This window comes from Triturus cristatus, chromosome 10 (assembly GCF_964204655.1).
Source record: "Triturus cristatus chromosome 10, aTriCri1.1, whole genome shotgun sequence".
In the NCBI taxonomy this organism is placed as follows: Eukaryota; Metazoa; Chordata; class Amphibia; order Caudata; family Salamandridae; genus Triturus; species Triturus cristatus.
The window spans coordinates 1,053,150,584-1,053,174,548 of NC_140593.1; the positions used below are offsets into that span (position 1 = coordinate 1,053,150,584).

Here is a 23,965-nt window from a genome sequence, read left to right on the forward strand (position 1 = left end):
CCGCCTCCTCTTCTGTGATTGATGCGAGCCCCCAGCAAGCTATACCACCTTCCCCAGACAGCAGAATGATTAGGTCTTTTTCAGATAGGAGGGTTAGCATTGCTCCCACCTTATTAAATATAATATCATGGAACATTGCTGGTCTTCAAACAAAAACTACCTCTAGTGAATGGTCGTGCTTTATAGAGAATCCTTATGTTCCAGGAGACTTGGTCATTGAATATGATTTTTTGCCCTGGGTATTTGGCTTTTGGTAAATCGGCTATTGCAAGTCATAAAGGGAGACCATCTGGGGGTTTGCTCATATGGGTTAGACAGCAGGCATGTTGCCAGGTGGAAGAGCTAATAATAGATAACCCGGACATCCTGGTTATTAAAATTCGATTTGAACATGGGCTCGATCTTATTTTTGCCAACGTTTACGCAAGAGGGTTAGGCGTTTACGCAAGAGGGTTAGGAGGAGGGAAAACCTCTCCTACAATTTCTAAACTGGATTCATTTATTAAACCACTGAAAGGGGCAAACCATCTAGTAGTAGCGGGTGATTTTAACTGTACATTTGAGCCCCTGGGCATAGAAGATGGAAGTTTGTCCAGGGAGGAGAATGCGATCTGGGGTATACCATCGCTTGAGCTTTCCCCGATTAATAAATGGTCAGAGGTGGTCCCCCAGCTAAAACGTCTATCTCTGGAGATGGGGCTGAGGGCTGTAAATGGAAGGTCAAAATCCGACTATGAGGGTACCCATACTTTTAATAATGGGATAAGAAGTAGCAGAATTGACTACTTCCTCATCAATTTGGAACTGTGGACAAAGCCTTACGAAGAGGAGCAGGAAGAGTTCTATAAACTCAATGAGACTGGAGAAGTAACAGGGTTCGATGAAGAATCGTGGCACAATCTCGTAGCCGAATTCTGAGAAGAAGGGATGAATGGCCAACTTCCCTTCGAGCCCATCACTACTGGGTGACCTATCCCTCTACAACAGCCTCATTAAAAGATCTGCAGTTAGGAGGTAAAGGAGGCTTGTGCTTCATCCTCAACACTTAGATGCCCTCCAACAAGTGGAACATGTATTTGCCCCTGCTACCAAGCATACAGGACCATGGGAAGGAGGCATTACGTGAACCAGCCACTACAAAGGCTGTAAAGGCAAAAGTAGAGAGGAAATACTTACCATCTACTCGGGACCCTAAATAGATCCAGGAAAACGCCCCAGCACTCAATAATTGTGATGACCACAAGGAAAAAATTCAATGCCTACATATCAACATGCCTGAAAAGGAGAGCAAGAGACTCAACCTGATGAGCAAGAAAATAGAGAGAGGCTGCAACCCAGTGGCGGATTGCCAACTTCAGCGCCCTCTTGAACAGGTAAGGACACCAGCAGTGGGATAAGGTGGAGTCCTTCATGCAAAACCTGCCATAGGAATATAAGAAAAGAGCCAAGGCTGTGATGCAGGAGAGCAAAAACATTGCAATCACCTACTTGAAATCAGCATTAGACACTGTCAGCAGACAGATGTGCTAGGGCACTACACTAAGGAGGCATGCTTGGCTCAGGGTGTTCAACTTCAAAACAAAAGGCGTAAGCCTCAACAATTAACATGCCGTTCACAGGAGACGCGCTGTTCAGACAGGCGGTAGATGAGTCCCTACAACAACTCTAAAAAGACAATGAGAAGACAAAAGGGGGGGGGGCACTACAACACTCAGGCCGATTTAGAGGAGATGGGAATGTATCACAAAGGCTCACTGGCAGAGTGCCTTTCACATCAGGACACCAACAACAGTAACCACAGGGCTGCCCAAACCAAACCAGCCCAGCCAACAAGCCACTTACCAACAATGGAAACACCCTGCAAGACAGTCCTTTCGCAAGCAAGGAAGGGGAAGAGGCCAAACTTCCAGAGGGGGAGGAACAGCAAGCAAGTGACTTGTCAGACAACACATGCCACCACAAAATACCACTGGGGACCCAATAGTGAATTACCCCTAGGAGTGTGAAAAAATCCACCTCAGGCATTTGAATTTTGAATGAGATATGTCACGGATACAGCATAAAACTACTCAAGGAACCCCACCAATGCCCCCTAAACAAAGATGTTTCAAGGTCAGGAGTTCATGCTGCTCCAGGAAAGAAGTCAAAGAACTTCTATAAATGAAAGCCATACAGAGATACCAACAAGGGAAACAGACAGAGGAAACTACTCACCTTATTTTCTGGTACCAAAACAAGACCTCACCCCGAGCCAAATCCTGGACCTCAGATTCATAAACTAATTCATTTGTACACAACACTTCAAGATGGCAACACTCCAAGGAGTAATACCATATGGCAACCTTAGCAGTAAGGGATACCTACCTATAAATAACCATAAACCAAAAAGACAAAAAATACTTAAGTTTTGTATTGGACAAAATACACTACCAATTCACTGTACTACTATTCGGCATACAATTAGCCCTGCAGGTCTCCGCAAAATGTCTCGCAGCAGTAGCAGCAGCAGCAAACCTAAGAAGGCGGTTTATCCATGTCTACCCATACGTAGATGATTGGCTGGTAAAGGCGCAATCAAAACAAAAACGTCACAAGGATATTCAAACTGATCGCCAAAGTACAACGTCTGGGTTTCACAATAAACCACAAGAAATCATCATCACAACCAGAACAGGAAAAGGTGTTCCTGGGAGCAACTTTAAACTAAAGGACAGCACAAGCTTACCCAGTTCTAAGGAGAGCAAATTAAATCACAGAGCAGACTCAGTTCTACCACAGGGGTCGGTCTCAGACAGTGACGACTGTAATGAAACTAATGGGCATAATGGCATCATGCATACCACTCATAACCGTTGCGAGACTACGCATGCGACCAATCTAGGAATGGATCTGCAACAAATAGTCACAAGCCACCAGGAGTTTGGAGGATTTATTATTAGTCACAGCAAAGGTACAAAAATAGAAACAATGGTGGAAATCAAGGAATGCGACACTAAGGAGATCATTCAAAATGCTAACTCCCATAGTGACCATCAGAAAGGATGCATCTCACATGGGTTGGGGAGCACACACAGGCAATCTGAAAATATGGAGACAGTGGAACAGCACAGATACGCTGACACACAACTACTTGGAGATGAAGACAGTTTTTCTAGCCCTGAAAGCGTTCTAAGCACATAACAGGCAAATCCATCGTAATACGAAGAACACAACAACTATGTTTTACCTGAACAAACAGGGAGGTACGATATTGTTCACCATAAGCAAATTAGTCAAGAAATATGTAAATGGGCGATAGTGAGAAGGATCACTCTGCAGACAGTCCTCCTACCAGGGAAGCACAACACAGAGGCGAACAGACTAATCGGAGGAAAAAGCATCTCCCACGAATGGGAACTGAAAGAAGAAACACTGGAGAGAGTCTTCAAAGCCTGAGTAAACCAACAGTAGATCTGTTTGCAACTGCCAAAAACCAGAAATGCCTACACTTCGCCTCCAGGTTTCCATACCACCAGTCAGAAGGGAATGCTCTGTCAATAAACTGGTCATGGAGATTTGCTTACACTTTTCCTCCGAAAGTGCTGAAAAAAGCCAAACAACCAGGGACAAACCTCATCCTCATAGCCCCTCAGTGGGCGAGGCAGACCTGGTACTTGGACCTGCTAGAGATGTCCAAGTGACAAATGATCACGATCAAAGCAGACCAGGATCTGCTAACAATGCAGGAAGGTAGAGTGTACCACCCAAACCCAGCAACACTCAGCCTAGCGGCCTGGCTACTGACTATCTAGAGTTCGGGCAACAGCTGTCCAGAACAATGGAAATCCTTATAAAAGCAAGAAGAGCTACCACAAGAAAGTGCGATGCTGCAAAATGGAAAAGATACATTCACTGGTGCACGGAAACCAGAAATATGGAGACAAGGACCAAACAGGAAACTGAATTAACATACCTCACTCACCGGTTAGACACTGGGTTAACCTATTCATCTTTAAAGGTACACCTGGCAGCGATAGTAGTCTACACCAGGGGCACATCATGTAACAACTTCTTCACATCCCCAGTGGGGGTAGAGGTTTGTGGAGGGATCAAAGAGAATTGCACCCCTAAGATCAGTGCCAGCCCATTGTGGAACTTAAACACAGTGCTAACGCAGTTAATGACAAAACTATTTGAACCTATGCACAAAACAGATCTCAAATCAGTTACACTCAAGACAGTTGAGCTGCAAGGACTAACAATACAGAAACCATACATGCAAACACACAGGACATGGTGGTGCTCAGAACAAACCCACAATTTTTACCCAAAGTGGTGACCCACTTTTATGTCAACCAAAGCATACAGCTACCAGTTTTCTTCAAACAACCTAAAACACATATGGAAAGAACCCTAAATCAAATCAAATTGAGCTTGCAAATGCACAGCTACTCTATAGTGAACCCGGCGCTGCAGGCTCATTTACTGCTGATTTCATAGGTGAGGAACAAACTAAAAGTCAGGTTTTCAAGCTGCACTTAAAGGAACCAACACCCTTAGTGGCATGAAGGTGCAGGGAAGAGCATTCCAGCCTGCAGCAGCTAGCGCAGAGAAGGAGGTAACTCCCGACCTCTTCCTCTTAGGCACTACTCCCAGCAATGCATCAGCAGAACGTAAAAGTCTGGGTGGATGATAGTGAGAAGTCTTTATATTTGGGGCCTAGCCCATAGAAAGCTCTGTGGGCTACCACTAGTCCCTCGAACTTCACTTTTGCCCGGCTAGGAAGCCAGTGCAACTTCTTGAGATGGATCTGGACAGAAATGCTCCTCAGAACTTTAAGCAGGAGCCAGGCTGCAGTGTACGGCACCAACTGGAGTCTGTTAAGTAGATACAAAAGGAAGACCCCAGTATAATGCATTGGCATAGACCTGCTGAGATGTTATAGGAGCATGAACTACCATCTTCTGACCAGCGGCCAGGATCAGGGACAAGAACTTCCTCAGAACCCGGAGAAGGCCAAAACATGTCCGACCACACTCTCCACTTGTGGTTTGAGGATCAATTTGTTATCAAACTTCACTCCCAAGATTCCTAACCCCTGTAGTGGGGGTCGGAGGAGATGGAGCAGAACTAGTCCAAACCTCACCACCTCAAAAAGGGTGCGCGGGGGTGGAGGGGAGATCCAAAAAGTACCTCTGTCTTACTGGTGTTGCACTGAAGATTGCTCGAACACATCCACTGGAATACCGCAAACAGGCACCCTTCAAATCTATTTGGGGCACTACAAATGTTCGAATCCCAACTTAAAATGATTTGCGTTTCATCATTATGAGAGATGACCTGCACTCTAAAGGATTCCGCCAGGGTTGCCTAAAGAGACAAATAGACATTAAACAATGCCGGACTCGGGGCAGATCACTGGGGCAGTAGTGGCTCCTCCGCTATGACAGAGGAGTGTCGCCCCACTGCTTTTAAGCAGTGCGAAGAAGAAACACAAAATGATAATAACTTTAAGTTATTATTATTTTATGCTTCCTGCTGCTTTGCGGGCGGCCGGGGCTACTCGGCTCTTGGAGCAGGGGAGGAATGGTTTGCCCACTTCTAAGTGTGCAATGACTGTTTGGTCGGCCCTCTCGGGCTGCCCAAACCAGTCATGCGCACTTTCCCCGTTCTCCATGCAGGCTGCAATCCAGCCTGCACGGAGAACAAGCCCAGGCTCCCATTCCCCGGTTGAGCATCCAACCAGGATGCTCAAGACCAATTGCACTGCAGCGTTGTGATTGGTCAGGGGGGCCTGGGTGCCTGCCAATCACAACGCATTGCAGCGTTGTGATTGACCATTGGGGCCTGGATGCACTTCCCTCCAAGAGCAGGAGTGGAGACGCAGCACCCGGCGCAACGGTAAGTTTATTAAGTTTTTATTTTTTTAAATGCCTCTTCCACGCAGACACCCCCTGGATCCGCCGACCTAACAATGGAGGACGTTCCTTCTTGCACCTGGCGGCCATGGAACAACCTCCCCCTGCACCTCAGGACCGCACCATCGATCCAGCAATTCAGGAAAGAACTCAAGACCTGGATGTTTGTATGAACAAACCAACGCACAGCAGCAAGCTTCTCCAGCACCTTGACGCCCTTCTGAATGACCTGGACTGTGCTATATATAAGTATGATTGATTAACAGTCTACCTCCTAGTCATCATCGCTGTCATGAGGGACATTCGGTATTTCTTGGGCCACATTGGAGACGTAGCCAAAGAGGGTCCTATCCTCTGATGGACACTGCCATCGAGGGAGAGGCAAAGTATGTCTGCGTAACAAATGATTGTGCCTTTGTGATTTCATAGACATAGGCATGGCACAGACAGACTTAACTGGAGTTGAAGAGTCTCGCTTCGCTTTCTTGTGCTTATGGTGTGTTTTCAGCTTCCACTTACTGAAAACTTCATGCAGAAGAGGACTTTGAGCAAGATCAACCTTGTGACTTGCGATTGAAAATGCCCCCATGACTGGGAGCAGGACCTCTGTTTCGAACACAACTTCTTTTGCGTAGCAATGTAAAACTTCACTTGCCGCTTACTAATTGACTTTTGATGCACAAAGGCACTTTTTGTGCACAGCTGAGTTGTGAACGAGCCTAAGCACCACTGTGACTGAGATCTTGTCCTTGCAGTTCTGGTACAGTTTGAATCTTGTTGCTTCCAATAGAGATATCTACATTGGCAAACGGTCTATAAAACAAAGTTTGGAGTCATGGGAATACCAACAAATTTGGGTGCAGATCTTTGGATGCTGTAATGTAAACAAGGATATATAGTTTTTAGGTCTCGCCTGAGCCAGCGCTTATAGCGCTGATCTGGCGAGAGTTTTAGTAAGCAGGTTTTTGAAGTGCTAACCTAGGTGCTTTTTTCAGGCCTCCAGCTTGCATTTGCGATTTCGTGCAGCTGCTATCCTGGTTTCTAGCATTCCTTTCCTCGCATGGCCGTCTTTCCTCCCCCTCTCTCACCCGCTCCTCCCCCTCCCTTACTGCAGGGAAGAGTTTTGTGAGATGCTAAGTTCCCCTCTTACTTCTCTTCCTCACGCAAGCAAGCAAAAAGCGCTGTTCAATCACTTTACATGGTACCATAGTAACTTTATTTAGTTAATATTTTTCTTTTATTTACAGACTCTAATCGTAATTCTTTTTAAATAAATTACGCTTGTTTTCAATTACACTGGGGCGATTAAGTGATTTGCCCAGGATCACGGCATATCGAGCCAACGCCTAGAGCTGAACCCAGTTCCAGGGTCAGCAGCTCTACCTTAGACGTGCACTCGTTGTGTTAACCCACTAGCCCCTGACCTGCTGCCATGGTTTTTAACAAGCCCCCCTGCTTTTAAAACACCACCTCATCCTGCTCCCTGCAGTGGCATAATGAAATTTGAGCCCCCCCCTTGCAAACTACGGGGTCAGTGGGGGCTTATTTTCCTATCGTGTCAGCGCGTGAGGTTTCACTTTTGTTTTTTTTTAATTATTATGTCAGTGCGTTAGGTTTCACTTTCACTGCTGCTAGTCATCCGGTAACCATCACAAGGGACGCGCACGGCTTCTCATTCCAGCCACTCCATTTTAAATCTGCATTCCTTGGTCCCTCCCGACGTGCGCAGCCGGGACAGGGGTTTTACAATCTGCGCAATGCCGAGAGCTTGTTGTTTACAGACAACATCCCAGCTGCTTTTGACCCACCATGTTCTTCTCCCTGCTCTGTTGCTTTACCCACCCCCCTGCTTCAGCCAGGCCGCGCTTGTTTTTTTTAAGTCTCCGCGCTCAGAAGGGGAGTGTTTCAGCTTGTGTTCTTGTGAACATGTGAGTGGAGAACATCCATAAAACGCATACGACGAAACCAACAGAATCTTGTGACCGTGCTGCGTGATGTCTGTCTGTGCTTGTTCATTTTGCACCTGTGTTTATGTCGCTTGTTGGTGCGTGTCACTGAATGCTCATGTATGAAAGGTGTCATCCCTCTGCCCACTTGTCATTTGCGAGTGCCCTGCCCGTGCTCTGGCCGCATGATTTGTTTTTAATTAATGGCGTGTTTAACTTAATCTGGGCTCGCAGTGTTGTGTGTGTGTCTGGTTGTCGTGGTGAATGTGCGCTTCCCTGTATGCATGTTGGTTGTGGGTGCCTGCATGTATAATCTGTTTTGATGTGCCTGTAGAGTCCCAACCTGCACATGTGCCTATCCGACGGTATATGTCAGCTAGGCCCCTTGAATTTACCAGTGCTTGTTCTTCATCTCATCCATCCCCAGCCCTGCAAGCCTTACCGCCGCTGGGCACGGCACGCTGGGGGGCTGAGCCACAAGTACGCGCAGTGCATGTGATCCTCAACGCATCCCTTGCCTCAAACCCCAGGGGAGCCAGGCAGCGCACGCCCTCCTCTATGTTTGTGGTCCCGCATGTGAAGGAGGGGTCCGTGATGCTGACGAGGGCTCGCGCTATACATCCCTAAGCAGCTGAAGCCGCGAGCTGGAACAGGGGTGGCTGCAACTCATTGCACCGAGTAATGGAATTAACCCTTCCGATGTCTACGCTCAGCCAAAGCACTGGTTTTGTATGTCAGTGGGTATCATTTGTACAGCCCCTGTGTGCAGCATAGAGACTCCTACAGAAGGAGCACATAAGGGTGGCCTATCTTAGCATAACTGCCCCTGGCTGCGTGCTCTCAGTGGGGCAGAACTGCTCCAGTGACAGGGGAGCAACTTTTAAGTTACTGCCCTCAGTTGCATAACTCAAAATGATGGGGCTCCCCTGCAAAATCCAATGACGGACCCCATAAACTTCCGTATCCCACCCAGTGCTACACGTAGTAAAACGTGTAAATGTTAAGCACCCAGAATAATGTGCTGCATGGCTAAAAACGTATAGGGTCCCAAAGGCGAGACCTATTGGCTATGCCTCCGTTCGTAGGAAAGTTACTACAAGCGCTGATGTATTCTTTTTGTAAATCAGACAGACCCAATGTCCGCGTATTTCCTTCCTACATGGACACCCTAATGGTTAGCAGGAGTTCATCCCAGCGAGTACGATTCAGGAAGTGCGAGTCTTGGGTTTTGGGAGAACCGCTGGGGGTCCAATTGAAAACGGTGTAATGATGGTGACGTGGCCGGGAGGACGTCGAGCTTACACATTTTTAATGATGCAAACACGACTGTCATGACATCATGTCTGATAACCCAAGCACTTCCACATAGAAATGATAATAGAACATCAGGGCACAGTTCCCTGATGTGAGAAAGTGCCATCTTTCTTGCATGGTGTGCCCCCACTTTTTGCTAAATTGCTGAATGTACTTTTACTGAGTGTACCCTGGACTCCTGCCAACCAGGTGCCCAAGGCCTATGTGCCTTCCTTAAACCACACAAACTCCAAATTGGCAAACCCTGGCCACATGTCAGCCCCTAGTAATGGTACCCTAGGTACTCAGGGCCTTGTGACCAGGGAAGGCCTCTGATGGCTGCAGCACTCATTTGTGCCACCCTTAGAGGCCCTGTACCCTTACACACACACACTGCCTTTGCAGGCTGAGTGTCTGGGTGCAGGACAAAATGAAGAGTCGACATAACACACCTCTCTGTGTGCCATGCCCATCACCTACACTGCCATGGCATATATCAGCCACCCCTCTGGCTGGGTGCCTTATGCCCATGGTGTGGGCACAGGAGCAGGAGCCCTGTGCCCCTACAGTACCCAGGTCCATTCCTGGGCACTGTAAGTGCAGTGCTGCCATTTAAGAGTACATGGTGCTGAGAGCTCGTCAAACACGAGCTCCACAGCACCATAATGGCAACACTAAAGACTGGGAAGTTTGGTATCAAACTTCTCAGCACATTAAACCCACCCTGATGCCAGTGTGGGATTTAATGTACCAAGCACCCCAGAGGGCATCTTAGAGATGCCCCCTTACAACTAACCTGCAATCCACGTCTGCTCAGAGGCTGCCCAGGCTGCCACACAGCAGACATGTTGCTGGACCCCTGGGTGGGAGAGCCCCTGCTCTCCCGGGCCTGCAACAATGCACATCCTGGGTGAGGTGATATATCTCCTCCCCCAGGATGAGCAAAGGGAAGCTTCAAAGGCATGCGGCCTCTGGGAGTTTCCCCAGGCCACTGCAACCCCCCACTCTGGCGGGAAGCTTGGCCGGAAACCCCATACAAGGACAGGGGATGTGCCAGCCTGCCCACCCCACCCCTCAGGTGGGGGAGGCGAGGTGAAGCACATCTCCGGGATCTCGCCATCTTGAAGATGGAAGGCCCTACCCTATCAGAATTAGGCTACTGCCCCCCTCCCACAGGAGAGAGGCAGGATAGGGGGTGTACCCACCCCAGGACAAGAACCCATTGGTCCCTGGCCTTCACCTACCTGTAACACCCCTAAATCTAGTATTTAGGGGCACCCTGAACCTTCCTTCCCCAGATTCCAGATTCAAAAGACTACAAGAAGAGCAAGAAGAACAAAGACCTGCCCTGCAGCTGCTAAAAAGGGAAGAAGACACCAACTGCTTTGGCCCCAGCCCTACCGGCCTGTCGACTCCCGAACCTTCACCAGCGCGGCATCTCTCGTGGCCAGCAACCTCACCAACCCTGGAGGACCTGGCTACCTTTTGGCTCTAAGCCCCTGGGACTCCCATGAGTAGAGGCTCTACTCAGAAACCTATTTCTAACCCCTGGCAGCAGCCCGGAACCGCGAACCCAGCACACTCTGCACCAGCCAAGCCTGGCCAGTGCCGGAGTGGACAAAGACCCTGAGGACGACCCCACGGCGAATGTGACCCCGAGTCCGGCACCCAAGGACCCCTCTCGACATTCCGGAAGAAGCCTGCAGCCTCGGAACAAGGTGCCCCCCCCCAACCGCGATCATCAGAGGGTAAGATTTCCCGACACCAAAAGGCACCACTGCACGCGGCGCCCTGCGGCCCCCTGTGCCCAATCCCGGGGTACCCACCTAACCTACAACTACCCAACTTACCTCTCGAAGTGGTGGTGGCACCTGAAGCATCATCGTCCCCGAGCTTGCAGCCTTTTTCCTAACCGGAACATTCCCATTGATTTCCATTGAGCGCCCGACGGCTCAAAAGCACCCTGCACCCAGCCGCCCGAGTGGCCCTGGCAGTGCAATCTCTACACTAGCCTACTTCCCCACTTGCCCTGAGTGAGTGACCAGGAGCCCAGCTCCCAAAGCTGCGTGGCCTGCTAGTCAGCAGCCACCAAACCAGGCCCCCCTATTCCTCATAGGCTAACATTGGGCCTAACTCTCTCTGCACCCGGCCGTCCTGAAACCGCTGAGGGTGAACTGACTGTACCTACCTGACACTGGGAGACCCCCGAGTCTACGCCCAGAACTTCAACTCTGCCAGTCGAGAACTTACCCTTAAACCGCTAACTTCATTTTCCTCGTAGGGTAACATTGACTGGCTTTTTCTTGGAAATTCTTTTAAGTGTGAACTTTTCAAAACTCAAAATATTCACCAAAAATCAGCAGAGTACCAAAAACGAATTTACTCACTTGCTCTTAGGTGAGCTCCCAGTGCTGGATCTTGGTGCCCAGCACTGACTCTGAAAAGTACCCACAACTATACTTACCTTTAACTCATTTTTTTTCCATAGGAAACCATTGACTGCTTTTCTATGAAATTTCTTCTAAGTGTTGATTTCTGCAATTTCTAAATATTCCTCAAAAATCGTATAACATTTGAAAACGTAATTACTTACCTGTTTTGGATAAATGTCCCAGTACTGAGTCTAGCCACACAGTACTGGATTACAAAAGTAACGATAACCTACTGTACCTGTAACCTATATTTCCTTTCATAGGGAATCATTGATTGTTTGCTCTGATATATTTTCTAAGTGCTCACTTTTGAAATAGCTAAATATTAGTTAAAAATCACTACAGTACCAAAGTCGACTTTCAACAGCTGATTCTGAGAACTGACCCAGGACTGGATCTAGGGTCCAAGCCTGGAATTACAAAAGTAATCTAAAAAGTAATCTGTTGCATGTAAATTGAATTTAGCATTGAGCTCAATGTATTGTGTTTAGAAATAGAGTTGCCTACTGCAACTATTTGTAACTGTTTACTAAAAAGTCTATTGCATATACAAAAGTATTTTTATGAAACATCTCCTGTCGAGAAAGTATATTTTAATTCCAAGTGTTGGTTCTAAAATAAAACAAGCATATATTTTTTATATACAAACCATTGGCCTAGAGTTCAGTTATTGAGTGTGTGTAACTATTTGCTGACTGAGTGTGTACAACAAATGCTTTACACGTCCTCTGATACTGCCTTACTGCTCGACCAGGCTACCACTTTGGAGAGTAAGGTTATATCTAACTTTAACCTCTGTTAAACCCTTGGGGTCTGTGGACTCTGTACACCCTGTACCTATTAAGGAACAGTATATACAGAGCCACTTTCTCACATTGGTGGATCAGCGGTGGGATACAAACTTGCATTTGTTGGACTACTTGGTTACCATCTGACCACACGACAGAACTCCTAAAAATTGCCTTTAGAATTCTGATTGGTCTTTCCAAAATTACTAAAAGTCTTGCTAGGGCTTGTTTAAGTCCCATTAGAATTCTAGAAAAATAAAAGTCACTATAGTCAGGGTAGAGGGTTAGAACTGTCAGGTTAGAATGTCTCAAACAAACCCAGCTATTAGTGATAATAATAACATGGACCTGGTGGAGGAGCTCGACCTCACACCTTACTTACACTTGTCTTTCAAGGAATTGAGGTCCTTATGCAAACTTAAAAAATTACAAATCGGCCTGCATCCAACCAAACTAGGGCTCCAGGAGCTCTTGGCTGAGTATGCTAAGGACCACCCATCTGAACATGGTGATGGCCAGTCAGATGAGGAGAGGGAAGCAGAGGAGGTTGACAACAACCCCCTTGGGCGATTCCCTAGGGAGGAGAGGGCACCCATACCCTCCCTCTCAAGAATTAGCATCTGGGAACCTAGAGACTACACAGGTGGCTCTGGTCCCAGAGAGAACACTGGGGGACCCCCCAGTGAAGAGGACAGCCTTGTGAGGCTGGCCAAAAGATTAGAGCTAGAGTCCAGGCTCCTGGCTCTAGAAAAAGAAAGGAGACAGATGGGTTTAGCACCCATCAATGGTGGCAGCAATAACAAAAATAAGGATAGGGAGGAAACTTCTGACCTTAAAATCCCCAAAGGGATTGTCCCTAAATTTGAGGAAGGTGATGATATCACCAAATGGTTCACAGCCTTTGAGAGGGCTTGTGATATCAGAAAAGTGAAGAAACCTCTCTGGGGGGCACTCCTGTGGGAACTGTTCTCTGGTAACTGCAGAGACAGGCTTCTGACCCTTTCTGGGCCAGAGGCAGGATCCTATGACCTCATGAAGAAAGCTCTGATTGAGGGATTTGGATTCACCACTGAGGAGTATAGACTTAGATTCAGGGGGGCTCACAAAACCCAGACCCAGTCCTGGATTGATTTTGTAGATTTCTCAGTGAAGACACTGGATGGTTGGTTAGCTGGACATGGTGTGCAGGATTTTAATGGATTGTACAATTTATTCATGAAGGAACATATTTTAAGTAACTGCACAAATGAAAAGTTGCATCAGCATTTGGTAGACCTAGGTCTAATTTCTCCCCAAGAATTGGGAAAGAAGGCAGACCACTGGGTCAAGACTAGGGTGACTAAGACAACCACTGGGGGTGACCAAAAGAAAGTGGTCCCAAAGCCTCCCCAGGGGAAAGGTGGTGAGAATCCCCAAGATAAAAAGTTTGAGTCTTCCAAAGGGATCAAAAACCTGTTCAGGTGGGTGGGACCCAAACGACTCCCTATGTGCCCCAACCATATAGGGGGAAGAACTTTGATCCCTTAAAGGCCTGGTGTAATACCTGCAAGAAGCAAGGACACTTAACTGTAGCTTGCCCCCAAAACAAAGCCCCTAAGGCACCCAGTACAGCTACTTCTGGGGCAGCAAGCATACAAATGGGATCAGAGGTGTACCCTGAGCAAATCTGGGAACACACTGAAGCCAGTCTAGTCTCCTTGGGAGAAGTGGAGTTTGCCACTGTAGCTGTGTGGCCACCCAACTTAAAGAAATACTTGCAGTACCCCTGGGTGAATGGAACTAGGGTAGAAGCTCTGAGGGATACAGGTGCCAGTGTCACTATGGTGAAAGACACACTGGTTTCCCCTGAGCAATACTTGATTGGGAAGTCTTACCCAGTCACCAACGCTGACAGTGTCACCACTAGTCATCCCATGGCCTTGGTAACATTAGGCTGGCTGTCTGCTTGGAAATGATCTGGAAACCTCAGCCTGGGCTGAGGTTGAACTGAAGGGCCATGCAGCCATGCTGGGCATCCCTGAATTGGTGTGTGTGCAAACCAGAGCACAGAGCAAGAGGAAGGGTGAAAAAGTAGGTCTTGAGCCTGGAATAATGGCCCAGCCAACCAAGAGAAAAGGAAAGAAGACTGGGGAACCAGCTTCTACACAGCAAACCATTCAGGACCCCTCTCCCCAGGGAGAGGATTTGGATACCCCTGAGGGAACTGAGTCCATGGAGCTTGACCCTTACCAGGTTGAACTCTTGGGCCCAGGGGGACCCTCTAGGGAAGAGCTGTGCCAGGGTCAGCGAGACTGTCCCACTCTTGAAAGCCTGAGGCAGGAAGCTGTTTCAGAAGCCAGGGGAGATGTCAGTGGTACCCACAGAGCTTATTGGGAAGAGGGATTACTGTATGCTGAGGCAAGAAACCCCACTCCTGGAGCCACCAGGAGGGTGGTAGTGCTACAGAAGTACAGGGAGTTCCTCCTAACTTTGGCTCATGACATCCCCCTAGCTGGACATCTGGGGCAATCCAAAACTTGGGAAAGGCTAGTGAGTCACTTCTACTGGCCCCAGATGCACCAAAAGGGGAAGGAGTTTGTCAGCTCCTGTGTCACCTGTCAGGCCAGTGGCAAGACAGGTGGCCACCCAAAGGCCCCCCTCATTCCACTACCAGTGGTGGGGGTCCCCTTTGAAAGGGTAGGAGTGGACATTGTGGGTCCACTTCAGCCACCCACAGCCTCAGGGAACAAGTTTATTCTAGTGGTAGTGAATCATGCCACTAGGTACCCTGAAGCAATTCCCCTTAGGACTACTACAGCTCCTGTAGTAGCCAAGGCCCTCCTAGGTGTCTTCACCAGGGTGGGTTTTCCTAAGGAGGTGGTTTCAGACAGAGGTTCCATCTTCATGTCTGCTTACCTAACACACATGTGGAAGGAGTGTGGGGTGCAGTATAAGTTTACTACCCCCTACCACCCACAAACCAATGGCCTTGTTGAGAGATTCAACAAGACATTGAAAGGTATGATCATGGGGCTCCCTGAAAAACTCAAAAGGAGATGGGATGTCCTGTTACCATGCCTGCTTTTCGCTTACAGAGAAGTGCCACAGAAGGGAGTAGGTTTCTTACCCTTTGAACTTCTGTTTGGTCATCCTGTAAGGGGACCACTTTGTCTTGTAAAAGAGGGCTGGGAGAGGCCTCTTCAAGAACCCAAACAAGACATAGTGGACTATGTGCTTGGCCTAAGGTCCAGAATGGCTGAGTACATGGAAAAGGCATCCAAGAACCTTGAGGCCAGCCAGGAGCTCCAGAAGCACTGGTATGACCAAAAAGCTGCACTGGTTGAATTTCAACCTGGGCAACAGGTGTGGGTTTTGGAGCCAGTGGCACCAAGGGCTCTCCAAGATAAATTGAGTGGCCCTTACCCTATCCTAGAAAGAAAGAGTGAGGTCACCTATCTAGTTGACCTGGGCACTAGCAGGACACCCAAGAGGGTCATCCATGTGAACCGCCTCAAGCTCTACAATGACAGGGCTGACATCACCATGCTGATGGTGACTGATGAGGAGCAGGAAGCAGAGAGTGAACCTCTCCCTGACCTCCTCTCTTACAGCCCAAAGGATGGGTCAGTGGATGGTGTGATCTTATCAGACACCCTCTCTGCCCAACAGCAAACTGACTGCAAGCAAGTCTTGCAGCAGTATGCTAGCCTCTTCTCCCTGACCCCTGGTCTGACCAACTGGTGTACCCATGATGTGGACACTGGTGACAATGCACCTGTCAAAATTCAAAATCTATCGACAGTCAGACCAGGTCAAGGAGAGCATCAAAGCTGAGGTCAGCAAGATGCTGGAGTTAGGGGTCATTGAACCCTCTGAGAGCCCCTGGGCCAGCCCAGTGGTTCTAGTCCCCAAACCTCATCAACAGGGTGAAAAGAGAGAGATGAGGTTCTGTGTGGACTATAGAGGGCTCAACTCTGTCACCAAGACAGATGCTCACCCTATCCCAAGAGCAGATGAACTGATAGATAAATTAGGGGCTGCCCAATTCCTCAGTACCTTTGACTTAACTGCAGGGTACTGGCAGATTGGCATGGCGCCAGGAGCAAAAGAGAAAACAGCATTCTCCACCCCTGATGGACATTATCAGTTTACTGTGATGCCCTTTGGGTTAAAGAATGCCCCTGCCACTTTCCAGAGGCTGGTGAACCATGTCCTGGCTGGGCTGGAGTCCTTTAGTGCAGCTTATCTTGATGATATTGCTGTCTTTAGCTCCACCTGGCAGGATCACCTGATCCACCTTGGGAAAGTTTTAGAGGCCCTGCACAATGCAGGCCTCACTATCAAGGCATCCAAATGCCAGATAGGGCAGGGCACTGTGGTGTACTTGGGCCACCTTGTAGGTGGAGTCCAGGTACAGCCCTTACAACCTAAGATCCAGGCCATTATGGACTGGATAGCTCCAACAACCCAGACCCAAGTTAGGGCATTCCTTGGCTTGACTGGATACTACAGGAGGTTTGTGAAGGGGTATGGGTCTATTGTGACTCCCCTCACAGAACTCACCTCCAAGAAAATGCCCAAGAAAGTGAACTGGACAGTTAGTTGCCAAAAGGCTTTTGACACCCTGAAAGAAGCAATGTGCTCAGCACCAATTCTAAAAGCTCCAGATTATGCCAAGCATTTCATAGTGCAGACTGATGCCTCTGAGCAAGGGATAGGAGCGGTCCTATCCCAGACCAATGATGAAGGCCAAGACCAACCTGTTGCTTTTATAAGCAGGAGGCTACTCCCCAGAGAGCAGCGTTGGAGTGCCATTGAGAGGGAGGCCTTTGCTGTGGTTTGGTCCCTGAAGAAGTTGAGGCCATACCTGTTTGGTACTCACTTCCTGGTTCAAACTGACCACAGACCTCTCAGATGGCTAATGCAGATGAAAGGGGAAAATCCAAAGCTATTAAGGTGGTCCATCTCCCTACAGGGAATGGACTTTGAAGTGGAACATAGACCAGGGACTGCCCATGCCAATGCTGATGGACTTTCCAGGTTCTTCCACTTAGACAATGAAGACTCCATAGGACAAGGTTAGTCTCATCACCTTTCGTTTGGGGGGGGGGGGGTTGTGTGAGAAAGTGCCATCTTTCTTGCATGGTGTGCCCCCACTTTTTGCTAAATTGCTGAATGTACTTTTACTGAGTGTACCCTGGACTCCTGCCAACCAGGTGCCCAGGGCCTATGTTCCTTCCTTAAACCACACAAACTCCAAATTGGCAAACCCTGGCCACACGTCAGCCCCTAGTAAATGGTACCCTAGGTACCCAGGGCCTTGTGACCAGGGAAGGCCTCTGAGGGCTGCAGCACTCATTTGTGCCACCCTTAGAGGCCCTGTACCCTTACACACACACACTGCCTTTGCAGGCTGAGTCTCTGGGTGCAGGACAAAATGAAGAGTCGTCATGACACACCTCTGTGTGCCATGCCCATCACCTACACTGCCATGGCATATATCAGCCACCCCTCTGGCTGGGTGCCTTATGCCCATGGTGTGGGCACAGGAGCAGGAGCCCTGTGCCCCTACAGTACCCAGGTCCATTCCTGGGCACTGTAAGTGCAGTGCTGCCATTTAAGAGTACATGGTGCTGAGAGCTCGTCAAACACAAGCTCCACAGCACCATAATGGCAACACTAAAGACTGGGAAGTTTGGTATCAAACTTCTCAGCACATTAAACCCACCCTGATGCCAGTGTGGGATTTAATGTACCAAGCACCCTAGAGGGCATCTTAGAGATGCCCCCTTACAACTAACCTGCAATCCACGTCTGCTCTGAGGCTGCCCAGGCTGCCACACAGCAGACACGTTGCTGGACCCCTGGGTGGGAGAGCCCCTGCTCTCCCGGGCCTGCAACAATGCACATCCTGGGTGAGGTGATAAATCTCCTCCCCAAGGATGAGCAAAGGGAAGCTTCAAAGGCATGCCGCCTCTTGGAGTTTCCCCAGGCCACTGCAACCCCCCACTCTGGCGGGAAGCTTGGCCGGAAACCCCATACAAGGACAGGGGATGTGCCAGCCTGCCCACCCCACCCCTCAGGTGGGGGAGGCGAGGTGAAGCACATCTCCGGGCTCTCGCCATCTTGAAGATGGAAGGCCCTACCCTATCAGGATTAGGCTACTGCCCCTCTCCCACAGGAGAGAGGCAGGATAGAGGGTGTACCCACCCCAGGACAAGAACCCATTGGACCCTGGCCTTCACCACCTGTAACACCCCTAAATCTAGTATTTAGGGGCACCCTGAACCTTCCTTCCCCAGATTCCAGATTCAAAAGACTACAAGAAGAGCAAGAAGAACAAAGACCTGCCCTGCAGCTGCTAAAAAGGGAAGAAGACACCAACTGCTTTGGCCCCAGCCCTACCGGCCTGTCGACTCCCGAACCTGCACCAGCGCGGCATCTCTCGTGGCCAGCAACCTCACCAACCCTGGAGGACCTGGCTACCTTTTGGCTCTAAGCCCCTGGGACTCCCATGAGTAGAGGCTCTACTCAGAAACCTATTTCTAACCCCTGGCAGCAGCCCGGAACCGCGAACCCAGCACACTCTGCACCAGCCAAGCCTGGCCAGTGCCGGAGTGGACAAAGACCCTGAGGACGACCCCACGGCGAATGTGACCCTGAGTCGGGCACCCAAGGACCCCCCTCGACATTCCGGAAGAAGCCTGCAGCCTCGGAACAAGGTGCCCCCCCCCCCCAACCGCGATCATCAGAGGGTAAGATTTCCTGACACCAAAAGGCACCCCTGCACGCGGCGCCCTGCGGCCCCCTGTGCCCAATCCCGGGGTACCCACCTAACCTACAACTACCCAACTTACCTGTCGAAGTGGTGGTGGCACCTGAAGCATCATCGTCCCCGAGCTTGCAGCCTTTTTCCTAACCGGAACATTCCCATTGATTTCCATTGAGCGCCCGACGGCTCAAAAGCACCCTGCACCCAGCCGCCCGAGTGGCCCTGGCAGTGCAATCTCTACACTAGCCTACTTCCCCACTTGCCCTGAGTGAGTGACCAGGAGCCCAGCTCCCAAAGCTGCATGGCCTGCTAGTCAGCAGCCACCAAACCAGGCCCCCCTATTCCTCATAGGCTAACATTGGGCCTAACTCTCTCTGCACCCGGCCGTCCTGAAACCACTGAGGGTGAACTGACTGTACCTACCTGACACTGGGAGACCCCTGAGTCTACGCCCAGAACTTCAACTCTGCCAGTCGAGAACTTACCCTTAAACCGCTAGCTTCATTTTCCTCGTAGGGTAACATTGACTGGCTTTTTCTTGGAAATTCTTCTAAGTGTGAACTTTTCAAAACTCAAAATATTCACCAAAAATCAGCAGAGTACCAAAAACGAATTTACTCACTTGCTCTTAGGTGAGCTCCCAGTGCTGGATCTTGGTGCCCAGCACTGACTCTGAAAAGTACCCACAACTATACTTACCTTTAACTCATTTTTTTTCCATAGGAAACCATTGACTGCTTTTCTATGAAATTTCTTCTAAGTGTTGATTTCTGCAATTTCTAAATATTCCTCAAAAATCGTATAACATCTGAAAACGTAATTACTTACCTGTTTTGGATAAATGTCCCAGTACTGAGTCTAGCCACACAGTACTGGATTACAAAAGTAACGATAACCTACTGTACCTGTAACCTATATTTCCTTCCATAGGGAATCATTGATTGTTTGCTCTGATATATTTTCTAAGTGCTCACTTTTGAAATAGCTAAATATTAGTTAAAAATCACTACAGTACCAAAGTCGACTTTCAACAGCTGATTCTGAGAACTGACCCAGGACTGGATCTAGGGTCCAAGCCTGGAATTACAAAAGTAATCTAAAAAGTAATCTGTTGCATGTAAATTGAATTTAGCATTGAGCTCAATGTATTGTGTTTAGAAATAGAGTTGCCTAATGCAACTATTTGTAACTGTTTACTAAAAAGTCTATTGCATATACAAAAGTATTTTTATGAAACATCTCCTGTCGAGAAAGTATATTTTAATTCCAAGTGTTGGTTCTAAAATAAAACAAGCATATATTTTTTATATACAAACCATTGGCCTAGAGTTCAGTTATTGAGTGTGTGGAACTATTTGCTGACTGAGTGTGTACAACAAATGCTTTACACGTCCTCTGATACTGCCTTACTGCTCGACCAGGCTACCACTTTGGAGAGTAAGGTTATATCTAACTTTAACCTCTGTTAAACCCTTGGGGTCTGTGGACTCTGTACACCCTGTACCTATTAAGGAACAGTATATACAGAGCCACTTTCTCACACCCGAGTCTGCCACGGCATTCAATAAACTGCATTTTATTGCAGGCAGGAGTCGGTAGGGCAGTAAGGGTGGCAGGCACCCTTGTACAAGCAGACAAAATGGACACCCACTCTGCTAGTGGGCTATAAAAATAAAACCATAACTGCAGTTCAGGTGTCGCCTAAAACTCCTGCTACCCGGTGCCACTGCACCTGATGCACCAAATATAGCTCCGCCCCGGCACGTAAGCTCTCTCTCTCGCTCTAAATCTCTCTATCTAAATATATCTCTCTCTCTTAATCTCTCTCTAAATCTATTGCTCTCTAAATCTCTCTCTCTCTCTCTAAATCTCTCTCTTTCTAAATCTCTCTTTCTCTCACTCTGGTCGGTTGACATGCTAGCTGTCTATTTGGGAGTAGGACATAGCTGATACTCAACAGTTACTATGTAAACAAGCATTGGCATAGCCAATAGGTCTTGCTTTTGGGACCTTATAAGTGTTTACCCATGCAACAGTTGATGTTGTTGCACCAAGGATATTGTGCTGCATAACTAAATACTTATAAGTCCCAAAAGCGAGACCTATTGGCTATGCCAATGCTTGTTAAACTATAGCTCTGGCTCAACATTTCCCATTAGGGAAGGATCGTGATGTAGATGAGTTCTTAATCCATAACATTCACTGTGACTACTCAACCTCGCTACCTCAAGAAAACCGAGACACCTTTGAAAATGTCAATAGTACCCAAGAACCTAGGACCAACACTTGCAACACTATCAATAAGTATTACCAACTAATATCATGATTAGTCTAAATACCTCTTACCAGTTTCTACCATGACCAGTTGCTCTGAACCTGTGGTACAGGGACCCCAGAGAAGTACATAAAGCTTATTAAGGGGGTCTGTGACTGTTTAGAAAATTAAATAATATTAGCATGTTAATAAAGTGTATATAAAAAATGAAGCAAAATGTAAAATTTTAGTTTTAATCATTACGTAAATGTGAAGGAATTCGAAAATGTAGGTTGAAAATTAAGTTAGTATGTTCAGAATAATTTGTGGGAGCAGTGGAAGTGCATCAAGCAAAATATAATATGGATCATGAGTGGCCTCAACTGAATATTGGAAATGTTACGCCGTTCCCATTAAAACACTTTTTTTTCCAAATATGTGCTTGTGAATTAAATGTAATATTTTATCATTTTGTATTTGTTTGTGTATTGTTTTGCAGTCCACATAATCAAAAATGCCTAGGCTGGGTCCCCGGCTTCAAGTAATAACTCAGTGGAGGACCCCGGATTCCAATAATGATTCAGTGAGGCTCCTTAGACTTCAGTAAGGGTTAAGTGTGGGTAGACAAGTCATAAGATTAAAAACCACTGACAAAGACTGGAATTGCATCTTTAGAGACCTCAACCAAATTTCAGCACCAAGGTCACAGGGACTCAAATAACTGACATTTCTGAGTTTAGAATAAATGCTGCTTGCGGTTCAACTGGTGAAACATTTTATTCTCACCAAATACATTGCTTGATGCAAAAGGCATGGGGCTTTTATAGGAGAGAAGACAACCATTCTATTTTCTAAGGGAAACGAATTTAGACACCACACCACTATTATGCGAAACAATCAAAGAAGTTTGTATCTTCAAAAATAGGGCATGCACACTGCCCTACACCGTAAGGAGAAGACATAGAATCATTAAATTGGAGTAAATGGCAATAACTAAGTAGTAGGTTGAATCCTCAAACATTGTCAAAATGCCATATAAAGATATGGTCCCACATACACTGAGTTCCCACTAAGATTCCTAAACTCAAAGCTTACTTTTAGAGAGAACCTTTGAGCCGGTCTTTGGGACTACAATATTCGTCCAACCATTTGGAAGAAAGGAGCATGGGTAACAAAATAACTACTTCTACAAGAAAAACAAATGAATATTTACATGCTGCTCTTGAAAATTTGTTTCAAAATAGCAATCATTTGGAATCTTTAAGATAATAAAAATAAGAGCCAAACAAAAGTAATTTGGTGCTGGCAAAAATAAAAAAGAACTCAGTAAAAATTCTGGACAATGATGTAAGAAGACACTTTTGCGGTGCTTACTTGTGCTGTTTCATTAGTGTGCACTCGCCCCCTTCCTGAGGATCCAGGTTGTACATGTACAGATAACCATCAGCTGCACCAACCAATAGCCTGGGTATTTTCTGAATCCTAGTAGAGTGTGATAAAAAAAACAACCAAAGAGTAAGAGTTGGATAGTGAAAGTAAAGGCCATTTTACAAACAAAAAGGTGATGGATACCATTTTTATACTGTCACCCGCTGACAAGCCAAACCGGAATCTGTGACTATGCCGAAAGAAAAATGATAATAATGAATGTATGCGATTAATCTTTTCTTGATTCAATAATGATTTCAATTCTTTTGCATTTTTAGAGTTAAACTCCCCAAGTCATAAAACAAGACTGAGGCGTAATGACAATGCTACAGGGAAAATGCAACAAACTGTGGAACTTGCTTTTACGCAATTACCATCAGGGGGTCATATATTATTTTGAAATCTGAATATATTACTTTGGAAATTTATAAGATACTATTTATAGAACTTAGTGTTATTTTCGTTCCTCACACAAGCAATATCAGGTGAGCAAAAATATATTTTCTTCTGAAAATTTATTTATTTTAATTATTGGATAAGGAAAATAGTACAATAGTAAAAATCAGCGATAAGCAGGTTAATAGTATAGTGACCACTTGCCTTTTTAAAAAATATTTCAATATACCCTAAATATTTTTTTGCTGTTGGGGAAAAAGAAACAAGACATTGAAGGGTAAGGATAAAAAAAAAAAAAAAAAAAATTAATAAGAAAAAGTCAAACACTTAAATATAACTTTAAACCACAAAGCGCTGGTCAAGAATTAGCACAAGGATTCCAGTCAGCCATAACACTTATTCACTCATATTGCTCACATTACTTTTAAAATAATTAACTTTCTCATATTTTGAGATCCACTCTTAAATAAACTCCTTGCCAGGATTCTTCCAGATTTGATCAATTTGGACTTTTCCCAATAACATATACCATTTGCTACCCAGGAAATTGAGAAGTATCAATGAATGCTGGTAGATTGACATTGAAGGTATGGATATTTTGAAACCAGATTATTCCCACACAAGTTCATGTTTTTCAAGTTTTATTTATTCAATGTTTTGGAACACCGAAGGGATCCACACAGAAGATCATACAAATAAATACTACGTGCATAGTTTCGGTGACAAATTAAGATTCATAAAATTCATTGTACAAATTCAGACAATTAACCTGCAATTCAT

General features: G+C 46.8%; 1 protein-coding gene across 1 annotated transcript in view; it reads right to left on the minus strand.

Moving 5' to 3' along the window:
* Positions 1-23,965, minus strand: part of WIPI2 (WD repeat domain, phosphoinositide interacting 2) — a 226,701-nt gene that overhangs the window by 36,215 nt on the left and 166,521 nt on the right. The window contains exon 10 of the mRNA XM_085629180.1: positions 22,736-22,843. Coding sequence (XP_085485306.1) covers positions 22,736-22,843 — 108 coding nt within the window. The remainder of the gene's footprint in view (positions 1-22,735; positions 22,844-23,965) is intronic.